Source organism: Plectropomus leopardus, chromosome 14 (genome assembly GCF_008729295.1).
Source record: "Plectropomus leopardus isolate mb chromosome 14, YSFRI_Pleo_2.0, whole genome shotgun sequence".
Classification (NCBI taxonomy): domain Eukaryota; kingdom Metazoa; phylum Chordata; class Actinopteri; order Perciformes; family Serranidae; genus Plectropomus; species Plectropomus leopardus.
The window spans coordinates 8,918,008-8,941,684 of record NC_056476.1 but is presented as its reverse complement, the minus strand read 5'-3'; the positions used below and the strand labels follow the sequence as shown (position 1 = coordinate 8,941,684).

Genomic DNA, 23,677 nt, shown 5'->3' with positions numbered 1-23,677 from the left:
TACAAATAAGAACAGTAATTTTTGTGTTTCTGTTGTGAGAGTTGTAGATGGTACTGTTGGAACCGCTCCTTACCCTCCCATTTTTCATCACCGCTCTGTTGGGGAACCCAGCACTCTGATTTAAAAGAAACTAAAAAGTAGAGCTAGAAACACTGCACTCTGGGTAATTAGTCAACAGAGAGCCATCACTCTTGCTTTGAGCTGAGTTGTGGCTGTTTTGATGCTCAGCACTGCTCATACCGTGGCAAGTTTTTCATACATTAGTCAACTATGAATTTAAAATGAAAGGATGTTTTGTTGTCTTTTCATCTGAACTAGTTAAACAGTTAGCAGACTAAGACCATTTATTTCACTGTGCTGATCAAAGGCAACTGTGGGCAGCTACTGGCAACTTTTAAGGTGGAATGTTTTCTTGCATGTTACTCAACGCATGAGTTGACGATGTAAATCCTTCAACATACCTTAAATGGCACCTATAATGTATTCTGCACCCTGCACACTGTCTACCTTGCTTAAGAAATTTTCAGTCATTTCAATAACTAGACCTCCGTCAGGCAAATATAGTTACAGAAACATCGCAGTAAATGTATTTCTTTTGCGAATTAGACAGTGTGCACAAGTGCATTATGAGAAATGTCTTGATAAAATGATCAAAAGGCAATTTAAGGGTGAATTTTACCTGTGTGGATTTTGTTTTTGCTTAAGCAAACAAATATAAACAAGCACTGAGGAGCTAGAAACAACCTAGCCATCTTTATTCATCACTAGTTTTGTTTTTTTGCACAGGCAGTTTAGTGATATCTCTGCAGCTAACTGGTCTTGAAATATCATGTGTGTCACCCTTTGTCTGAGACCGAGACAAAACTGAGTAACAATGAGTCCCAGACGACACCGAGAACTTAAAAAATTGATCTCATGACCGATTTTGAGAACAATATTGGAAAAAATGTACTGCTAATTAAGTACTAAAGTACTTTTTATTTAATTTAATTATTTTTGCTCTATTTGTTTTAGTGTTTTAAATTAATTAGTTAATTAAGTAAAAAGTTATTAAACAGTTCCCATAGGCAGTGCTTTATTAAATGGTTTATAGCCGCCAAACAATATGCATTTGTGCCTTTGTTTGTTTTGCTTTTTCTGCAGCGAGGCAGCCAATTTATCTTATCGTTCAAATTCCTGTCTGTCCTGTGTATTGATTTTTACTCTGTGCAAAACAATGAAATACATTTTATTGAACGCACAATTCATATCTGTTATTTTGTAAAGAAGAGGATACAAAGAAAATGAATAAAAGAGATCTGCAGAAGCTTTTTTTTTTTTTACGAACACTATTAGAGAATTGGTGTGTTTATAACAAGGTACACTAAAGGAACCACAAATTGGGGATTTAAAGGTCATATTTTGTTTTTTTATGAAAGTCGAGCCATTACCAAATGAGGTGCCTGTGGCGATATGTTTGAGTGAATAATGGATATCAAGACCGCTCACATTTGTTTGCTGCATCCCTCTAAAAGGGCAACCACTCCCGCGCAGCCTTTAGCATTCATCACACACCTCAGCGTTATCTGGGAGGATGACATCTCAGTTGGTCCCTCAAGATAATCCTAACTAGAGTGAAAGTCTCCCTTTTCCTCGGATATCTTCAGACACTTTTAAATCAGGGAGAATTAAAGCAGAGTCGTACTTTACAACTTAAGAGGATGGTTTGGGGATTTTTTTTTCCAATCCAACTAAAGCACTTGGGTACCTAAATCAAAAAGGAGTGAAGCAACTGATACTTTAACCTCTCTTAAAATTTTAGGCGTAAAGGAACTGTCTCTCGCTGAATTTACAATCATTTAATTAAATCATGCAGAGGAGCACCACAGCAGGATTTGTGGAGAATAACTGTCACAGATGTTCTGCACAACTGGGTAGAATAATGTCTCTTGCAAATTCAAAATCATCATTCCTCTTGATTTATTTCAGAGCTGATGAAGTGACAACAAATTTTTCACGTCGAACTGATCCCCGTCTCCCAGAAATTAAGTTTGTCTATGACTAAATTGCATTCATAATTACTTTGTTTTGTCAGCGTAATTGCTGCCTGGATGTTCAGAGACAATGTTGCTTTGAGTTAACAAAAGACTGCATTCATGCACTGGATTCACACGGCTTTTGCAGGTTTAGACGAGAAAACCGCTTCGGCTAAGGTTTGGGAAAAGTTGTGATTTCGGTGAGATGTTCATGAAAAAAGGTAATAATAAAACATATGGCTTTAGTCACTACAAATGGAAAGTGTATTACAAGATTGCCTATTTTGGTGGAAAACAAATGAAATATGTTGTCAGTAAATATTTTGCTGATGCGCTCAGAATCAATGTTTTTGTCAGGTATGTTCATTAGCAACATTTCTTCATTATGCTGATAGAAAACGTCAAACATATTTGCTGTTTCAAAGTTGTTGTGGATAAAAAAAACATAATTCTTGGGAGACAGGGCTCCTACAAAGCCGTGGTATTAACAGTCATTTTTGTCTTTTTTTGCTATTTGCAGAAAATTCACCGAGCCCTCCACACCACGTATGAGGACGTTGGGAAGGAGCTGACGGACCTCGACCAAAAGTAATGAAGTCACATCCACACACTTCACTGTAATCTTCCATTTGAAAGATCCACAATAAACAGTAGGCAATGTGAGGGAACGAGGGGGGACGCCATAATTGACCAAAAAGTGGAAGACCCATAGCTGATGAATTATTGAAAAATCTTAAATTTTGACAGTATTTCTATTTTAACCAACATATGTACCGCTAGTTAAGCCACGAGGAAACTCTCAGACCAAGCGTGCGTTAAATCACTTTACGCTTAGCTATTCAGCCAATCTAATCTGTGCATTTTGATGAGCGTTGCTAATCAGATTTGTGATGTGGGAGAGAAGGAACGAGGGACAACAGCTGGAGAAATAAGTGAATCAGGAAGAAGTTATTTTAAACGGCATGTTCTAAATGAGAAATGTAGACAGCAAAAACAGCTTTTAAAGGTAAATATTTGCAAGAATGAAATACAGACATTATAATTATATTTTTATTAGCAAAAAAATCCCCTGAACCTATGAATTGTTGTGCTTTTTTCATCTTAGAAAGACATTTTTATCAGCATGTGAAGCATACATTACCTCTTCCACACGGGAGAAGTTTCAGTTTGTTGCAATCGCCGACCTAATAAAGAACAGACAGACTCATGCTCATTGTTCCCACGAGCAGTTCAGGACCTGTATATCTTATCATATGTTCTGAGACCGTGGCTGTTATTAAAAGAGACGATGTGAAGTGCCACTAGACGACAAAGCACAGAGCATGTTTTGTGCAGTTCGAATTTGAACTGAGGGCACAGAAAAGAAAATATTATATATCAGTTCATTTATTTAACTGTCACATTAGATCTTTCAGGATCCAGCTGCAGTGAAATGACACTGAATCATCTATGAGCCATTTCAAAGGCATCACAATTTTCAGAATTATTACAATTTAACACTTTGTCTGTCTGGCAAGAGGTTGTTTCTGTAGTTTTCAAAAAACTTCCTTTCTTGCTGAAAGGTAGTTATCAGTTGCTCTCATGTCTGTACCGTAAGTATAAAGGAAAAGACAGCTAGCTTAGCTTAGCATAAAGACTGGAAACAGCCACCCTGGCTCTGTTCAAAGGTAATAAAATCTGCCTACCAGCACCTTTTAAGCTCTCTAATTAACACATTATTGTATCTTGTTTGTTTAATCCATTCTCAGCCGCTGACATCTTAGTATTTAGTGTACAAGCTGTTATTGATCTTCTCATCTAACTCTCTGCGAGACAGCAAATAAGCATAATTCCCAAAATGTCAAGACTTATTTTATTGCAACAAACCAATTTTCATAAGAAGCAGGTTGAAAAAAGCCACACTTTAAGATTTTTTACACTTTTGTAGCTTGATAGCAAACAAAATGACTTAAGATGGAGATTTCGTGCAGTGACAGAATCATGGTAGAGCTTAAATCATTTTCAACAAGACAAAGCAAGTGATATTCAGATGATTGAAGTCAGATAGTACAGTTTAGTCTGCACATGGTCCTTATATAAACAGCACTGGTGGAATGTAACTAAGTATATTTACTAAAGTACTGTACTTGTGGACTTTACTTTACATAAGCATTTATCCAATATTATATTGTTTTAAATTAAATTACCAATGATTTGTTTATTGGTCAATTAATTGATTCATAGAAAATTACCAACTACTTTGATCAGCATTTAAGCATCTTTTTTTTTCTTTTTTGAGTGCTGGGGGAGTTTTCTCTTTTTTTATATTTTTTTGAGGTTTTGTGATTTATTTCTTTTTTTTAAATTTTTTTTTCTTTTTTAAATAATTTTGTGGGTATTTGAATATTACTTTAAATAATTCTGAGTTTTGTGTGTGTTTTTTAAAAGTTTTGTCTGCATTGGTTACTTTTATGCACATTTTCCTTATCGTACTTACTTACCTCTACTTGTGTATTATTTTCAATGCAGGAGTTTTACATGTAACAGAGTATTTTCACAGGGTAGTATTAGTAGGCTGAATACTGATAAACAGTTAATCATTTGTGTTTGCTTACAGGAAAATGTATCCATGTGTACTGCTGTACAGTCTGTCTCACTGGATGTATGCCCTTTGCTGTGATCTTCCTCTCTTTCACTAGCCCCTCCTCTTGTATCTCAGAGAACTGCACCCTCCACAGGAAGCAGCATCAGCCTCCTCCCCCATCTCCCCCCACATCCCTACCCGCTTCCACAACAGCCGGAGACACCTGCAACTCCTCACCGTCCCATGAGCCCAAGGAGAAACGTGTGCACTTTGACCTGGAAACCCTGCACAGCTACCGCCTGCACACACACACCGCCTCAGTGCGCGGCAGGCCCGGTATGGTCGGCCGGCCCGGGCTGGGCTTAGGAGGGTGGGGGCTGGGGAACCTGGGGAGTTTTACCTCCCCTCCGCAGATCAGCCTACATGCTAATGGGGGCCCTGTGTCTGCACTGGCTTCCTCAGGCTTGATGCTGGCTCCTCTGGGGAGCAGGGCGGCTCAGACCAGTCTGTGGGAAGGGGAGCTCCAGGACCTGCAGGGGAAGATCGAGACGTTCCGCACCCAGCTGAGAGAGGCTCTGGCCAGGAGAGCAGAGATCCAGAGCAGCCTGGAGAGAGAGAGGAGCGGACTTGTACGCAGGGATACCAGTCTGGAGAGGGAGAGACAGAGGATACAAACTATTAACACAGACAGAAGTAGCTCCACTCAGCCCAAACTCCCTGAGAGAGACAGGACCAGCCAACTGCAAACCCTGAATAATCAGCAGACAGGGAGGGCGAACCAATCAGGCGGTCCTGGGACTCTGGAGCACGGGCGAAGCAGCCAATTAAACACTGTTAACAGTTTGGACAGAGGGAGAGCCAACCAGTTACGCTCTGTTAACACTTTGACAGGAGAGAGGACTGTCCAATCACGCACTTCAACCAGTTTGGAGCGCAGTCGAGTCATCCAACCGGGTGCTGTGAACATAACCGTGCAATCGAGGAACACTTCTAGCCTGGACAGACAGATGGCGAACCTATCGCGCACTCTGAACACTTTGGAGAGGACAAAAGCCAACCAATCAAGTGTAAGCAGCGGGACTTGATTGTCTTAATGCAGGATTGTGGAGTGCAGTTGGTTCTCGCATAGCCGTGGGAAGATTGATTAAGTTTAGGGGACGCTTGCTGAAAAATGACAGTATATGTTAACTCACACCATTACTTACTGCAACCTAATAATTTTCACACTCAGAATCGTTTCCACTCTCGCTTAAAACGACGACTAAAAAACTTTAACTGCAATTCAAGAACTCGTGAAACATTATCCATAAAATCATAAACAAGCAATGTAATCTTGTGGAATGAAAGCCAATATAATTTCAGCAAGATCTCCTCAGCAAGATCTAATGCTAAAATCACTGTGCTTATTGAGGAACCATCAACCACAAGCTGGCTGACAAACACAAGAGCATAACCCAAAAACAAAGATTATACCTGGATCGACATCACTGTTCTTGTGCTGCGTTCAGACACCCCTAACAAGTATTTAAACCTTTGAATCCTGAGCAATTAAAAAAAAAAATATGAAAATACGTGAAACAAGGCAATGGGGAATTTGACAAGAAATGTCCCTCAAATTGCAAGAAATAAGTAGATTCAGATATGTTTTTTAAAGGCAAGAAAAAAACATCCAGAAAACTATATTTCTAATTATCAAAATTATAGATTTAAAATTCTCTTACAGATTTTTTTTCGGGTAATTTCTTTGTATTTTTTTTAACATTACTTTTTTTTTTTTTTTGCTTTTTTTGCTTTTTTCTGATTTTTAAGTTACTTTCTTGCACTTTTTACAATCTTTCTCCTAATTGTGGGGTCATTTTCTTTTTCTTTTTTGTGCTGGTTGATTTTTAGGTTATTTTCTTGCATTTTTTTAATATTTTCTTACACTTTTTTTGGTCATTTTCTTTTTTTGTGCTGATTTTCAGGTAATTTTCATGCACTTTTTATTTCTTCCTTGCTAATGTTTGGGTCATTTTCTTTCTCTCTTTTTTTTTTTTTTTTGTTCTGATTTTCCGGTAATTTTCTTGCACGTTTTACTACTTTCTTGCAAAATTTTGTCTCATTTCTCCTTTCTTAATTCCTTCTTGTGTTTTTGAAATAAATTACGTCAGTTTGCTTGGGTTTCAAACGGTTTAAGAGGCCCACAAGCACACAGAGACATCGGCGACAAGAGCACAGAAAACTCAAAGTTAGCTAAATGTGACAAAACAGCAAACAAAATGATTTATACAAAAACAAAAATTAATTATAATTATTTGAACATGCACATGCAACATCCAAAGGCAGGATGTAGGAGATAAAGATGCAAAAAAAACCCTATATATTTTAGTATTTCCAAGTAATAATTTCCCAAAAATGTGAATGACATAGGAAGAAAACTGTGAAGAACGAGTGGTACAGCCCCAAATCAATGTACCTTAAGATCCCATTTTAAAAAAGCCTTTTGTGTGTTGATGCTTTGTATCCTTATGTGTATTGTCCCACCATCAACACAACAACACTAATACTGCCGTCAAAAACGCATTTTTGGATATTTTTATATCTAAATCCCATCCGTGTGAAATGTGTCAAAACTAAAAAAGGTGTTTTGCAAACTGAGCCCTTCCCAAACAGACGCTTTGAGATGGTAATTTTCCCCTGTGATTTGATGGGTTCTGCATAAAAAAGGATATTAAGGCAGGGGAGTGAGCATTAATGCAAAATGGTTTGTTATACTGTCGCTTGTGGAATGGATTCAAGCTATTTAGATACAAATACACACCTCCAGCTCATTTTGTGGCTGCTAGGTTTAGTTAACTCAGACTGTGATGCCATTTAAATTGTTTTGTCCTTATTGTTACCTCGTGTCGTTATGGGAAAAACAGAGTCACATACAATCTTGTGTAAAGCAACTCCAGCAGTCATGAGGGGTATAACTCAGCCTTTAAAAAACAGAACATAATCATTCTGTGGCTCTGAAATAAGTTTCAGGTCTGAGAAAATAACCTTTGCTGACAAATAATAATGTGCACAACTTTCTAAGACCTCTTTTCTTTAACATGAAGGTGTGGTAAAAGTTAGCTTAACCCTTTCTCCCTAAGAAGAAATACAATGGAGAAATATCTGATCTAGCATTTTTGGAGTTTGACCCATAATAGAGACAAAATATTTAGGACTCTGAGTCCCCCAGCTTTTTGGAAGTGCAATGTGAAATCACTGCATTTCCAAAACAAAATCAAAGCCCTTCCCTGTTTTGGGTGGAAACACGGCTGACCCATCCCGTCACTTGTAGTACTACATTAGCATTCAGTTTATCCCTCAGTAGCTGCAACATACTGTAGGTCAGAGTTGTAAGTGTTATTTTGGTGTCAGTGCTCAACACTGTTTCCACTTTCCAAAGTGCTGTTTGTGTTTAGGTGTCATAATTTAAAATATGGTGGTTCTTTATATCTGCTTTAGGCTGTTAGTAATCATTTTCAAGGTTCAAAGTTGTGTGAGTGCAACCCAATCACTAGATTAAATATTGTCATTGTGTGTTTTCTGCAGACCACAGATATGTAAAATTTTTACAATATTATGTAGCAGATATGTTGAAACTTTATGTTTCTTTTACATTGTTGTGGTTAATGTGTAATTATGTACAAAGTACAAAAATAACTTGTTATGGCCAGGAAAAGATGATGTTTTGGTTAAAAACACCCATTTTTGATGCCACAGTCACTGCAGGATATTCTGCAAAGTCTTGCAAAAAAAACCACCCAGTTTTGGTGCCACATTCGCAGCTGGAAATGCAGCAAAATCATGCTAAAAAGCACTATGTTTTGGTGCCGCAATAATGACTAGAAATGCAGTAGTCTTGCCAAAAATACTTAATTTTTATACCACAATCTCAGCTCGAAATGCCCAAAACACCTAATTTTCATGCTACAATTGGTGCTGGAAATGCTGCAGCTAAAAAACAACAGGTTTTGTTGTCCGCTGGTCTCAAAACATGGTCTGCAGGCTTGGCAGCCGTCTCCCCCAGGTGTGAAGCCCTGCACCATCCCCTAAACCTCGCAACGACAAAGTCAACTCATACACATCTAATCCATGTCGACGACGTCCCTTTAAAAAACATCTATATGAGACCTATAAAATTACCAAATGAAACATATCTGTGGTTTGCAGACACATACAACAGCATTTTCTTCTGGCGGCTGGGCTGCTTTATAGGAAGTCATGCAAAACTTCAGAGGAAAATTACAATCTCAAAGTAATTTCACTGAACATTTTAATCATCACCCCGAGCTCAAACCAGTTGCATATCTGCTTGGATTTGTGGCTTCAGTCAGTAAACAAGCGGCATCATTTTGGATTGACTTTGCTCACCGTATTCATTACTGAAGCAGCTTATCAGAGTCTGGCAACAATTTTGCGCTCAGTGACTGTATTGCGCATGAATTCACAGTGATTACAATTTGCTCCCTGAAGATCCCAGTGAGCTCTGATAATTGGGACCTCATGCTGTTTTTTTTTGTTTTTTTTAAACGGTTAATCATTAAAATAGATATACACTTTTTTTATCTGTTTACACTCAGATGAAGCAAAATATGTTTTGCTTTTCTGCTCGAACAAAGTGAAGTAAGTATGATGCCCAATGTTTATGATGAAGAGGCTCCTCAGAGGCTGTTTTTATTGGGACTCTTAATCAGTAATTCAGTGAACCACTAGAGGGAGCTGCCTCCCTGCTTCCCGCGGCTATGGACAATGGAGAGTTTATGTATTGAGGTTTTATTCCAACAGAACCGCTTAAATAAATGTGACAGATTGAAGCTGCATTTTGTGCTGCATGCAACAGCAGAGGACCTGGGGAAATAAGGCCTTTATGAAATCACTCCAGCACTATACAACGCGATGTCACCTAATAGTATTGTGATACTCAATCTTGTGCAAGTCTCTCAGCACTTTAAACGGGTGTTGGGAGTTTCAGCGGCCCACAGGTCTGAGACACAGACGCTGATATTACTGAAACAGAACTTTATGGCGGTACTGATGTACATTTAGACGTTTCAAACTTTGCTGTGGTGTGAAGTGGTTGTGTTCACATGCCATGGTGTCTATGAGGAAAAAAATATATATTTTAGGTCTTTAACGAGAAAGAGCTTGTGGTACTGGATATTTAAACAAATACTTTTAAATTTACCCCTTATAAAAAATTGTATCAGCATATATTATTAAATTTTATCATAATGATCATTCTCATGTTTTGAAATAAACATTTATATACTTATTTACTTGCATTATCTCATACTTTCAGTGTGCATGCAGAAAGCAGTGACAATGCCATCCCAAAGCTTTGACCTCCTGGGACAATTTAAGGATAATACGCTGTAAGTGAACACAATGAACACTTTGTCCAGATCACTTTGGTTCAGTTTAGACGCCATCAAACCCATTTAACATTCATTAATCTACTCATTTCATTGCATGTGTGTGTGACCATTAAATCAAATGTTGTTTTAATGGTTTTTGCAGATAGACTTTCATCTAAAATTGCCACGGCTGCTTCACGTGAGTACGAAAACACACTTCTCCCACAAATGACACTAGTGCCAATATAAAATGTGATGTTGCCGCATATTAAAGTGCAGTGTGGCTAAATGTGCAATATCTAAACCATTTCATTCTCCCAGTTCATTAAGAGTGCAAAACACAGTGTCTGCTTTCAATTGGTGTAGTAACGGTTGTGAGAGGTTACTATACCAAAGAAAATGATTCTTTTTTTCTCATAAAACAGATATAAAGGAAATAATAGCTCGAATTAAACAGCAAAAAAGTGGAGACTTTGTAACCTGGGATGAATAAACTACATTTATTTACATTAATATGCAATAGAGGGATACACTCTAATCACAGAAAAACTGATCCCTTTTGTTTCCACAGTCATATTCTTTGGGAATGGTATGATAAGGTAAAATATCCCCTTTTTAATATTCTGATCATTTTATTCTATATCTGATATTGTGATATTTTCCATGTTCATGTAGCTTAAATTCTAAAGGGTTTTTTTTAAGTGGAGTTGCATATATGTTGTCAGTGTATTACATAAAGTAGATGGTAGTCGGCATACCCCCAGTTTGGAGAAGTAGGCAGGAGTACCACCATGGAGGCTAAGCAGTACACTGCTGTGGACATCTGCAGCAAAATATTTTAGACACCTAAAAAAACATCAATATAGTATAATATATATTATATTATATCTATTAATATATTTAATAACAAATATTTTCATATTTTCACCACTTTACCTTGCCGTCACGCAGCCCTCACAGTCAGGGAACTAAAATAGTTATCTATGCTCTCTTTAAAGCCAGACTCCATTGACTGACATCTACTGTAAGTAATACACTGACTATGGATAAGTACCACATACGAACTCACTTCAAAAAGTCCAAACTATCCCTTTAAGAAAGTTTTTCCTTTTGGTCATGCCTCCTCCTCACACCTGCAACTTGATAACCATAATTGCTAATCCAGTATGAAAATGTGAAAATGTGCTCCTGCTCTGTTTAGCACTTGAGAGGATGAGAGGAGTTGAAGAGCTGATTTTTTTGGGTACAGTAATTGTACAGCAGCATGTCTGGTCTCACCTGGGTATAGCAATAACACTGTTTGCACCATGTGACTTTGGTCTTCCCCTTAAAACTAGTACTGAATCATTAGTGAATGAGCAATTTGTTGTTTTCAAGCTCAAAATATAGTAAACATGTTGTTGCACCGTGTTGCGCGATAAAGGTAAAGTGTTACCTGTAGTGAGGAAAGTGAGAAGTAGCAGCTGTGAAGCTAAATAAACTGTAAAGACCTGCGACTATCTTCTGCAATTTGAGGTAAAAAGAGATAATGTGGGAACATTTTGACAAAAGAGGACAATACCCTAAAAAACTGCTGCTCTGTGAAATGCAATGTGTAATTCTGACTACAGTTCAGCCGTGTTAAGTTTTCTGTCAGTGTCACCATGCAGCACTTAAGAAATTGATCTATGTGGTACTCGTGGATGATTATGGTGTTTATCTTGTCACAGATAAAGCTTGAATAATGTGTAAGCCCGCAATCATCTGCTCTCTCACATTGTAGCTTATTTAGGGCTACTACAGCTTAAGGCAAGTTAAAGACTTTTTTTCAATGAAATTTAAGACCAATTTTGTAATAACTAAAATAGAAGATAAAAAAAACATGAGCCAACATCAGCCTTAATATTTATTTTACCATAAAACATGGCTTTTTTCTCGTGGCAGAGATAAGGTTAAAACAGAATAAAGAGAAAAGGTTTTTTTAGGTGATTTTGTTTTCACACTGCATGTGGGATTGCACTGCCTTGATTCATTGTCACTAAATCTTGGTTGAGTTTCCAATTTCCATTAAATTTGCACCCTCCCCATTTCATCCTGGGTACAATGACAGCGAGTGAAGAGAAAAAAAATATTTAAAAAAATGTTACTAATTATTGTGAGATTTTAAAATGCAATGTCCTTAGCACATGCTCGTGTGTTTTTTCTCTGATAACTTAAGACCCAGATGTTCAGGAGCCAGATTATCTGCAGAGGTCTCTTCCTGTCCAAAACAAACATAACCAGTGATTTAAACTGGTAAAAACACTAAATTAAGCAGTTTTTACATTAAAAAAATAAGTGTATATCTGACACTCTTTGGGCTGCTAACTACAGTGGCCGACAAGAATGGCCCTATCTCGAGTCAGCGTTTGGTTTGTCCTGTCTGGGCTACTGTAGAAACATGACAGACTCTGTGTACGAGGAGCAGCTCCCTAAATAAATAAAAAAAGCTCATTCTCTTTATGAAAACACAATTTTCATTTTCAGGTGATTATACACTAAGAAAACATACTTATTATGTTATATTCCATCTCTGCCAATATATCCCCCTAAATCCTCCACACTGGACCTTTAAATAACCCTGTTATTGAATTTCGTCTCAATATCTTTTACAATTCAGTCAGTATTTAAAAAAGAAGTAAAGTAAAGTGTGGGTTTGCAGTTGTTGTTGCTTTTGGCTCCAACCCAGAGACTTCTCAGAGACATGTCTTTGTTCCTGAGGCCACTGAGGAGGCGGTGTAAGCACCGCTCCACCTGAGGGTAGAATGGTATTGTTTAACTCGTCATGTAATGACAGCTTTCAACCACACAGAGGCACTTGAACCCGTCCCTACAGGCACATGAAGGCAGAGTGAGGAGTGGAGATACCTGCAGAGAATCACATTAAGGATGTTTTACTGAGAGCGAGACGGAGGCATGCGCTCATTTCCAATCATTTTAACCAAAAGATAGCGAGTCATGTATGATCTGAGTGTGCCTCCTCATGTATATTCGCCAGTCAGTCACACTTGAGTCCCCCCATGAAGCACTGGCCTAGATAACATGGCAGAGCAAATCAGTGTTACACACTTCATCCGTATTGATCTGCAGTTTTGTATTTCATCATATAGTGGAATGTTTTCTCAACCACATAATCATCGTAACATTAACAATCCTTTAAAACACCATTTACCTTGTAACGGTGAAAATTGAGTGTTTGTATGAAAGGTGACACTCGGTGCGAGGGAAGAATGGAAATTGATAGCACAGAATGTAATTCCTCAGTACAGATGAGCGCTAACAGCGTGTGGGATGTTTGAAGAGGATGAGAGAGAGAGGGATGGGTGTAGCATGCTGATGATTTAGTGCCGCTGCATCAACCAGAGTGTATGAAGTGGAGATAATCACACGGCGATAAAGCCAATCAATCACATGTTCTCTGCACTCACGCATGGTTGGATTAGTCATTGTTGTATTAAAATAAACAATAGGCTCTTTGTCAGGTGACAGGGTGCACTGAATGGACTGAAAAATCAATACACTGTAAAAAATACACTACTTGTTTTAACTTAAAAAAAGCTAGTGTCTTGGCTGTCTAAAAAGTTTAAGTTGACTGAATTTGAGAAGACAAATTTAGTTAATTTTGTAGTGATTCAACTTGTCTTTTCAAATTCAGTCGACTTAAAAACTTAAAGGGATACTTTGCCGATTTTCAACCAGCTTTGTATCGAAACAGTGTGGGTTATACGTGTGATGAACTGTGGTAAACGCCATCTAACTATTGCCCTGATATTCCAACATAATTTATGTCATTTGAAGTTGTTTTGCTGGCTTTTGGGGCTGTTATTCAAACTACAGGGCATCTGTAGAGCAGGTGAGGTGTTTGGGTCCAACAAACCTGGACTTTGATGCGGGAGTCCAGTAGTATGTAACTGTGATGGCAGCTTTTTCTACACCTTACCATGTGCCTCCGTCCCCTCATCCTGACCATCTGTACCTGCATGTGCATTAGTTGACGTTGTGACGTTGGCTGCCGTTTGCTGTTGTTGCCTAAACATAACCATGCGCCGTGTCCTCCCACCATGTGCATTTGTTGACATCACGGTTGTGACATCATGTTTGCGACATCCCAGTAGCGATGTCACGGTAGCGGTATCCCAGAAATATCAGACACAGAAGGATGTGTGACATGTAATATATAGATGTGAAAGTCCACTGACAAAGCAGCAATGTGTGACAAGTTTGGATGAAAATGTGTTTATATTTTCGTATTTCCCCCCAACGATGCCGCCACCATGGACACAAAGAGTGTACAGCTGATCAAGAGATAAACCTGCCCCTCCCTCTGCTTTAAAGTCCACCCAAAATCTAATCAAACGGTAAAACTAGGCAAGTGCTGATTGGATATTAATCAAGATTATATTTCTGCACTGTCTATTTCTCGCCTAAAATGTTTCCAGGAACGTGTTTCAATGCTCTGTTTCACTGTAATGGCTGTAAACAGGAAGTGGGTGCCATACTTCTTCCTGCACAGTCAAAAATGGAGGCTGAAAAATGGAGATCAAACGGTAATACTAGGCAGCGGCAATCAAATATAATCCAACATTCTGTTTCTGCTTTGCATATTTCTCGCCTCAAATGTTTTCATAAACATGTTTTGGCTTACTGTTTAACTGTAACACGAGATCCAGCCGGCTGCCATTGTGTCAAATAGACAAGGTGGCTTTACGTCCTCCACCACCAGAAGCATTTATTGGTTTTCTCGTGTTTGAGCAAAAGTCAATGCCACAGTCATTTTTCTCTGTTTTCTCTGGTTATGTATTATCAATTTCAAAAGTATCTGCATCTTTCGACTGCAGCAACAGTTCAGTTTTATTTGAGGACTCTCTGTATGTCAGTGTAATATCTCCTCAAAGCGGCCGGGACACTAACTCTTTTAAGTTAGAATAAATAGTTGATTTTTACAGTGTTAGAATTCAATAGCAGGATTGTGTGGGCTTTCGTAGATGGATGGGTGAATGTGTCGACACGCAGAGATCTACCTATAGATGCTTTCGTGCAGCACAAATGTGATGCGTGCACCTTACCTTAGCCTCGGAGTCTGCATTTACAAAATGCGCATGCATGACTGCCTCCCCTTGCATTGCAAACATGCACATGTGCTGCCTGTGTGGGTGTCTGAATGATGAGATACGGGGCCTTCTTCTTTTTTTTGTTGCTCAGGCTAAGTAATTGGGTCACATGTGTGAACAGCAGTCAAGAAGAATTTTAATCAAACTTAAGAATCCCCAATGTGCGTCCCTCCGGCAATCAATTACCATCCAACTGGGGTTAATCGCAAAGAGTGCTGATAATGCCGAATTCTGTGTTAAAGAAAATACAATTGTGGTGATTTCTGCATCTCAGAGGCAATGTAACTGCGATCCACCATGTTGAGAGGAGTATGTGGGAAGCGTTGAGGAGCGTTCATCCACCTCCACCTCTCATCTCACATCACCCTCCCTCTTTATGGTGCTTTGTCTAGTAGGTAAATAGGAGGCAGGCAGTGTGAGTGATGAGTTTATTAGCTCCTGCCAGCTGTGACCAGCCCTTGGGTATTATTGGTGGTGGTGGTGGTGTGTGCATGTTGTCGGGGTGGGGGCTCCGGGCAGGGAACCATGAGGGGGAGCAGGGAGGGAGTAGGAGACGAGGGAGTACCCCATGAGAACCAGAGAAACTCCCTGGCAACCAGAGACAGGATCAACACTAAATGGGGCACCCCCCTCATTCATCCAGCACCGAGCGGCGACACAGAGCCAAATGACAGAGATTGAGAGGAGGAGAGGGAGGGTGGGGGGTGTGCAAATGTATGAATGAGTGTAAAACCATTGGAGGCTGGTCAGCAGGCGACTTCCTCCTGCTTTGCAAAATTAGCCTGCACTGTAAAATCAAGCGAGTGAATTTTACTTAAAAAAAAAATCTAGGAAACCATCTGCCTCAAGGTAACTTAAATGTGGTTATATTTACTTAATTTTGTGATGTTGCTGCAACTTAATAATGACATTAGATTCATTAAATCAGTCTTTCTAAATTCTAGAAATTTCAGTAAACCAAGTGTACTGTGCAAAATATCTGCACTCTGTTGGTTGCAAACTAGTCAGTCATATTTGTATATTATTAAACTACATAGGAATCTTGAGCCCAAACTTCAATATTGACCCTTTTGCAAAAGTTAAGGTACTCTGCTTTTGCATTATTTGTAAAATATTAAGGGCTCATGCAAAGGGCATAAACCTCCATTTGAAGTAAGAATAAATCAATCAATTTGTGAGGGTGTATTAAAAATGTTTTTACTTTGTCTTTTAATAGTACATTACCAACTCACAACATAAGGACCAAATTGGGTGAACTAATATTTCTACTGGAGTAAAACAAAACCTACTATATATATAAATACTGTTTTTCATGACCCTCAAAATTGCAAGTTGCAACACAAAAAGTAAACACAGCTAAATTTCAAGTAAACTTAACACTTAGCTATAGAGTAAACCTAAATTAAGATTAACAGTGGAGCTGTCCGCATTAGCGCATTAATCGGGATGAGATTATGGTTCGTACATAATTTCTAAATCAAGTTAATTGCCAGCCGACATTCCTATCTTTAAGAGACTGTACCGGGCTGAGTTTTAAAGCTAGTGTGATTGTACTCCTATTATATGAAACTAGAAGACCTGAGGAACCCAGTGGTGCTTCTAAGATAGGGGATGGAATAACGCTCCAAATTTACGCAAAATTTTGGTTATGTAAAAACAGCATGGCCATTTGACAAGGGTCTCTTGACCTCTGACCTCAAGATATCTAAATAAATCTAAAAACTGGGTTCTATGGGTAGCAATGAGTCTTTGCTGTCAGTCGATTCCTAATCAACACAGTCTGGTTAGATTGCTTTACCCTGTCAATATGGACTTCATGACTGCTTTGTAATGCAAAATAATTTAATTGAAAACATGTGATTAAAAAAATGTGATTAATCGCAATTAATTATTGAAAATTTTCGATTAATCGCGATTTTAAAAATGAATCGTTTGACAGCCCTAGTTAATAATTAATTTTACTTTACTTTTTCAAGGCAATTGATTTCCAAAATTATATGAAGATCAACTTGTCAGATTTTACAGTGAGCACAGATTTTAACACACACACACACACACACACACACACACACACACACACACACACTGCAAGTGTCCCTAAATGTGTCACAACACACCCATGATTGACGTGAGGGAGAAATGTGGTGCTAAATGGATATTTTAACTCAGTTTTAAGCCCCATTAAGAATTGATAACCGTGGGAGAAAAAGATATGGATTTCTTACAGAGAACATCCAGCAAAGTGCACATGCACGTCCATAAAAACAGCACGTGCACAGCCGACTCTTTGATGTTAATTGCCGCAATGTCATTCATGATGAGTCAGGGAATCGCAGAGGTGTCTGTGATTCTCAACGTGAACGTGGGAGCTAGTAAACTGTGCGTGCGCGCGTGGCCATCTCCTCCAGGGGAATCCAAATGCACCACAGTGGTCAGACGCCTGCCACACCCTTCTAGAGTAAACAAAGGCATCTGAGCCGTCACCCCCTGGAAGATAATGAGGGTCAAACGCTCATCTGATGCTATTTACAGAAGAAGCACGAGGAGTATTTGATGCCTAATATTATAATTACAGTGAAATTGGCTCCTGCGTATGAGAGGTTATATCCAAAAACCGCCCCCTCGCTTTTACGCACACATGCGCAGGCCGCGTTTACTCCACACAGGCACGCACACATTCCCAAAAATGTACCCCTTTGTCTCGGTCGCCTCACGGCGGTAGCCCCGAAACAGGAATTCAGCAGGGAAAAGAGGAGAGAAGTGTGGACCAGACTGTCTCCTCCCCCCACCATAAGCGCACACACCACACTCTCTCCTCCCCCTGTCCCCCCCTCTCATCTCCTCCACCTCCTCCTCCTCCACAGCCCCCATGCCTTTGTGTGTGTGTGTGTGTGTGTGTGTGTGTGTGTGTTGTGCGCGCGCTGTGAAGCTGACTGCGTACCCGAAAACCGTGTGACGGATGCCTTGCATAGAAAACAAGCTCCTATTTTTGGGGAAATTTTCAATTTTATCCGTGTTAAATATTTTGTGGGAAAAAAACAAAACTTGCAGGTGCAAGTGCAATGGGAGGTGGACGCACGTGAATCTCTCACTTCTCCAGGAAATAGAAGGGAGGAACGCGTAACCAGCAAGTGCCGCAAATTGGACTTTCCACCATCAGCAAACCCTTCTCTCTCTCCTCTCTCACCATCCCTGCTCCTCCTCTGTAGGTCTCCCCACTTACTCCCATCCAACCTCATTCTCCCAGTCTCCTTCAGTGCTCCCAGAATAGCCTCACACCGGAGGAGCGCTCTCTAAATATCACCGAACAGGGTTTTTTTTGGATTTCGGGGTGACTTAGGAGACGCTGGAGATGGATTAAAGGGACGGTGCACCGCCAAACTGGAGCAGCACGCAAGACCACGCCGGGGGGGAAGGGGGCGACGGGACTCGGTGAATTCGCGGAGCCCCCGGGACAGAGGTGAGTGCTCAGCCTGTCCGGTAGCATTGTCGCTCTCCTCTTCTTCTTCCTCTTCCTCACCCCCCAGCATGCATGCATCCCTCCCCAGCAACCCCTCCGCTCCTCCTGGCACACGAGCTGAGAGGCGAGCAGGGAGAAATCAGCACATGGTTTTCACGTTCATAATTGATGATCTCATACGCAATCTGCTGATTTCTGCTTGTGGTGGAGTAACAGCTATGTTATCAATAACCCGCACGGTATTATGTTGCGTTACTGTGGCTCCTTTTGATAAGCTGTAACCTCCAGTGGGAGAAAACAGCAATTAAATCAAAATACATGCTCAGTCTCCTTTTAGGAGTAATGCAACCATCAATACAATTCTTACACATCTGATTGGATTTTTATCAGCAGGATTGATAGCAGCTTAAAATCACGGTTGACGTGTTTTCTCCAGTATAAATGTATGTGAGCTGAGTTGTGTAAACCCTCCTCCACATTAAGTGGAGCATATGGCCCTTTATGTCTCTCTGGCTGTTGAGGGCCCTGCAGTGGACATGTCTGTGCAGCTACAGTAGCACTGTAACTTTCTTTATGGAGGACTACATGGTCAATGGAAAATGGACAAACTGAACTGCTACACTTTGTTCACCTCATCATCTGAGTTTTTCATGTTTATTAGCCAGGGCTCATCGTTACAATAGTGAGTGTCAGTGGCCTGTTGGGAAAAACCATGGGTCCATGTCAATGCTATGTTGTACTACAGGGTACTATACTATAGAATATCATATGGTATGTTGAAAATACTTTACAGAAATATTTGGTTATGTAGAAGAAGGCCTATGTAGAATCCACCAAAATATTTATTATGGCAAATGCTTTTTTGTTTAAATTGAACAAAATTCATGTTGATAGTGTGAAAATAGGTCTGTCACTTAAAAACAAAAAACTAAAAAGTATTTGAATTTAAGATTATTTCAACTGCAATGGTACCATCACAAACTATTTAAATTTTGAAAAGATTTTCCTTGCTCATCAGAAGACATAGTACATAAACGTACATATTCGACATATTTTCCCTTCATTCCATAACCCCTAAAGTTTAAGTACTGTGGTATATCATACTGTGCAGGGGTGTATGTTTGTTATGAAGGGGTGGGAGGGGGGTGTCCCCCTGATTTTTTTGTGTCAAACACTTAATTTACTTAATTTATTATTTTCTAATGAATTTTTAAATCAGTTTATAGTGAAAATGTCTTTCATTTAGTCAAAATAAAAGTCCTCTCTTACTTTGATTTGATTTATTGGGGGGAACAAATCTATGCCTATGGTACCATGCTAAGGCTGCAACTAACAATTATTTTCAATATTGATTAATATGCCAATAATTTTCCAGACTAATCAGTGTATTCAGTGATTTTTCAAAATGTCATGAAATAATGAAACATGTAGATCACAATCACAAGATCATCTTCAAAGGTCTTGTTTAGTTCGAACAAAACCCAAAAATGTTACATTTAGTATCACATAGCACAAACAAAAGCTGCAAATCCTCACATTATGTTTGCTTGAAAGAATGACTTGCATACATCTCAAAATAGCTGCAGATGAATTTTCTGTCTGTCGATTAATTGATTAATTGGCTTATCATCTCAGCTTTATGCCTTGCACTGCTATACTATGCTCAAATTTGTTTTATTATCCAAAAATGTAATACTTTGGTTCTCAATCTGGTGTCCTTTAGTGGGGGGTTCTGGGCTGTCCTTTAGTGGGGGGTTCTGGCTGATTAGTTTCATTATTTAATTCACTATAGAAATGTGTATAAAATGTGAGTAAAAGTCATAGAAGTGACTATTCTGCTCATATGTTTTACTTCCTCCATGGTTCCCGGTTGGCATCGGACATCAATATGACATCAGAAGGAGGGAGAAGGGGGCGAGATCATCGCCATATAACGGGTGGAGAATGAATATTATTGCCACGTTTGCCATTTTTATTGTTTAGTAAGCACTGCCGACACAAATGTTGTGACACATTAGAGGCAGATGATATTGTGTTAAAGGTCACGCCTGTTATGCTTCTGCAATGCCGGCATGCTGTCTAAAATAAAACAGTGGCATGATGCTGCGGTTTGTTTAGTTCTGTATATAAATGCAAAGGCAGCGTACAGAGGGGACAGTGTAGTGGCCCTACAGCGCGATCTCTGTGTGAAAAGGGTCTTAGATGGGTGATTAATTAAAGGAGAAACCAGAACAAAGGGGTAGACAAACCTGACAAAGGTAGATGAGGTGTCACTGAATGGTTTGATAAACATGATGTGAATAATTTAATAGCAGTCACCAGCTCTCAGCTTAGCTGAATACCTATGGGAGATTTTGGACTGGCATGTTAGACAGCATTCTCCAACACCATCAGAAAAACTTAAAATTAGGGATTAATGATGTTAATCCCACCAGGTGTCTTCCAGACACTCAGAGAATCTAAGAAGCGCTGAAGCTTTTTCTGACTGGGACACTTGATAGTGGGATTTCCTTAATTTTGTCAACCGTCTGTTCATTATAGCGTACTTATATACTGTAGATATATACACATATAATATACAATATCACCATGAATCTAAAGTATTATGAAAAACTCTGTACTGTGCAACACCATACTACACTAACAGTCTGTACTCTAACACCTCCACCCTCTCTCCATGTTGGTGGTTGGTGGTCTTGTATCTTCCTCACTGTTTGACAGACTGACAGACTGTTTCTGTCCACCGCAGGCTATACAACCCACCTTATTCACACAAACACACACACACACAGACGTGATGGGCATTGCTTAGACTATACACACACATGCAAACACAAGAAACACAAGCACAGCATACACATTCTGCAGTCTCACACACATATGTCAAGCCCCAGAGGACAAATGCTGGTGTGACAGATAAACGGGCTTCTTTCTTCAGTAAAGAGGCTCATTTTGTGTGTGTGTGTGTGTGTGTGTGGTGTGTGTGTGTTAGGGTGAGGTTTAAGTGCTGACTGGAGTAGGTCACTGAGACCAAGCGGCTGTGAGAGTGAGACCCGGGCCCTAGCGTCTTCCTAAGCTGCTTTCAGCTACACTGGAATCCATCCATCCCAATATCCTCCCTGTGTCTGATCCTCAGGCCCCCACCGACCCCCGTCTCCCCCCACCAGCACCACCAGACATCGACATATACACAAACTGGAGCTGCACCCTTCTTCTTTTATCATTCTTCTTCTTTACGTCTTTGATCTCCGCTTATCTTGTCCCCCGTTCTCTCCTATTCTCCTTTCCTCACCTCTCGTCTCCTCTCCTTTCCTCTCCTCTTCATTTCTAGCGGTCATGGAAATTAGACTGGAGAAGGCTTTGATTCTCTGCCTAACACCGCCTCAGGGTCAGGCCCTCTTATCTTGGAGAGAAAGAGGCAGAAACAGAGAAAGGAGGATGGAGATAAAAAGAAGGGGGAGAGGTAGAGAGAGAGAGATGTGTTAAGACAGAGGGGTGAATGGAAGGTGTAGAAAGGTCGAAAAAGCACAGACAGATTTGTAGACAAACTGCAAAAAAGACAAGAAGTGAGGAGAGAGAAAGAGAGAGAAAGTGCAAGTGAGAGAGGAATAAGCAAAGCTAAGCAAACACTGAGCAAACGACAATAAAATGGAGAGACCGCAGATGAAAGAGGTAGAGGTGCAGAGACAGCTTTCAGCCAATCTGAGTTTCTTGAAGGCAAGTATTTTTGGAACAGAGCCTCAGATCAACTGATTTTCTGCTCAAACTCAATCTGCCTTAAATTTGTCAATGTGTGTGCCAGAAGAAAAGGAAATTGCAAGTAGAAAACGTCATTTACACAATAATGGCAGACCAAAACTATTCACTGAAATCGGTTCTAGATAAAGAAATTCATTTTAGTCGGCTCAGCGGGTCCATGACATGAAGTGCAGCAGGTTTCATTCAACCTTGTCTCACTCCCAGTTCGAAAACACAAAGTCAGTGGTCAGTGGCCCTCAGCATCAAAAACCGATGCACAAGGGCGCCCCCAGAGGTGGTATGAGTCAAACTCAGTTTTTGACGCTCTGGGCAGCTGCTGTACTATAAAGAGTGAGAAAACCTGCATATGGCAGGTGGGAGGGGAGGTTAATAGGTTAAACAAACTCTGGACTTTCACTCAGGACCACACAACTTGCGTCCCATGTAAAACCAAAAGTCATTCAATTTATTTGAATAATAACGTACTAGTATGTGTAGAATGCCACACAAGTGACATAGGTCATGTGACATTACATTACCTTAATAACAACTGAGCATTTTAAGCCCACCCATGATGTTTTTTAAACCTAATGTGCTTTTGTAGCTTAAACCAAAGGAAGTAAACCTTAAAAGAGATGTTTTCCCTATGTTGTAGGAGTATTTTCAATAAATACTGTATGAATTTAATGAGCAGAGACTACAATTCCAGTGAAAATGGAAGTTTATTTTGAAAAGACATAATGCATGTAACAAGTGCAAATTGACATGCCGTCCCTGAGCATCCAAGAATGACACCAGAGGCTTACCTGGAGTGTCCAAGTTTGATGCGCAGGTCCACTGAAGTGTCGGTATATGACCAGGTGGGAGTGGGAATGTGTTGATACTCATATTTCAAACACAGTGGTAGTAGTTGTAGGTTACTGGGTGTCCAAAACTGGCGCAGGAGGGAGGGGTCAGTAATTGACAACACACACTTCTGAGGCTTTTGGACAAAACCAGATCTTCACGTTCATCACATTGGCTGGTAGGAAATTTATACTAACAAGCACAAATTTGTAATAGCTGTGACCACATATGCACATGCATCCACTTTTGCAATGCGCCACTCTTTATGCCCAAACCCACTTTTTAAGACAATTAGCAGGAACACAAACACACACCTTCACACACATAGACTTGTTTTCCATGCCAAATATTAGTCTCCTCGGGCAAAACTTTGGCTGTTTTTGCGGGCCAACTGACCAACCAACATAGTGAGCTTTAGAGTCAGTTCTGACCAAACAAAAGCAAACTGAGATACGAAGACAGCTGTGGATGCTGGTAGAAAAAGGGGTAGGGAGCTAGAGGTAATACGGAGAAAGAAGAAAGAGGCACCGATAAAAGTGTTGGTAAACTGCAGATTG

General features: G+C 39.8%; 2 protein-coding genes across 2 annotated transcripts in view; both read left to right on the top strand.

Moving 5' to 3' along the window:
- Positions 1-5,732, top strand: part of LOC121954046 (glutamate receptor ionotropic, NMDA 3B-like) — a 103,450-nt gene extending 97,718 nt beyond the window's left edge. Inside the window, exons 11-12 of the mRNA XM_042501367.1 lie at positions 2,536-2,603; positions 4,694-5,732. Of these exons, the coding sequence (XP_042357301.1) occupies positions 2,536-2,603; positions 4,694-5,663 (1,038 nt within the window). The 3' untranslated portion in view covers positions 5,664-5,732. The remainder of the gene's footprint in view (positions 1-2,535; positions 2,604-4,693) is intronic.
- plppr3a (phospholipid phosphatase related 3a) overlaps positions 5,593-23,677 on the top strand; it is a 36,133-nt gene continuing 18,048 nt past the window's right edge. The window contains exons 1-4 of the mRNA XM_042501368.1: positions 5,593-5,645; positions 9,893-9,965; positions 10,111-10,146; positions 18,286-18,536. The gene's annotated coding sequence lies outside the window, so the exon portion shown is untranslated. The remainder of the gene's footprint in view (positions 5,646-9,892; positions 9,966-10,110; positions 10,147-18,285; positions 18,537-23,677) is intronic.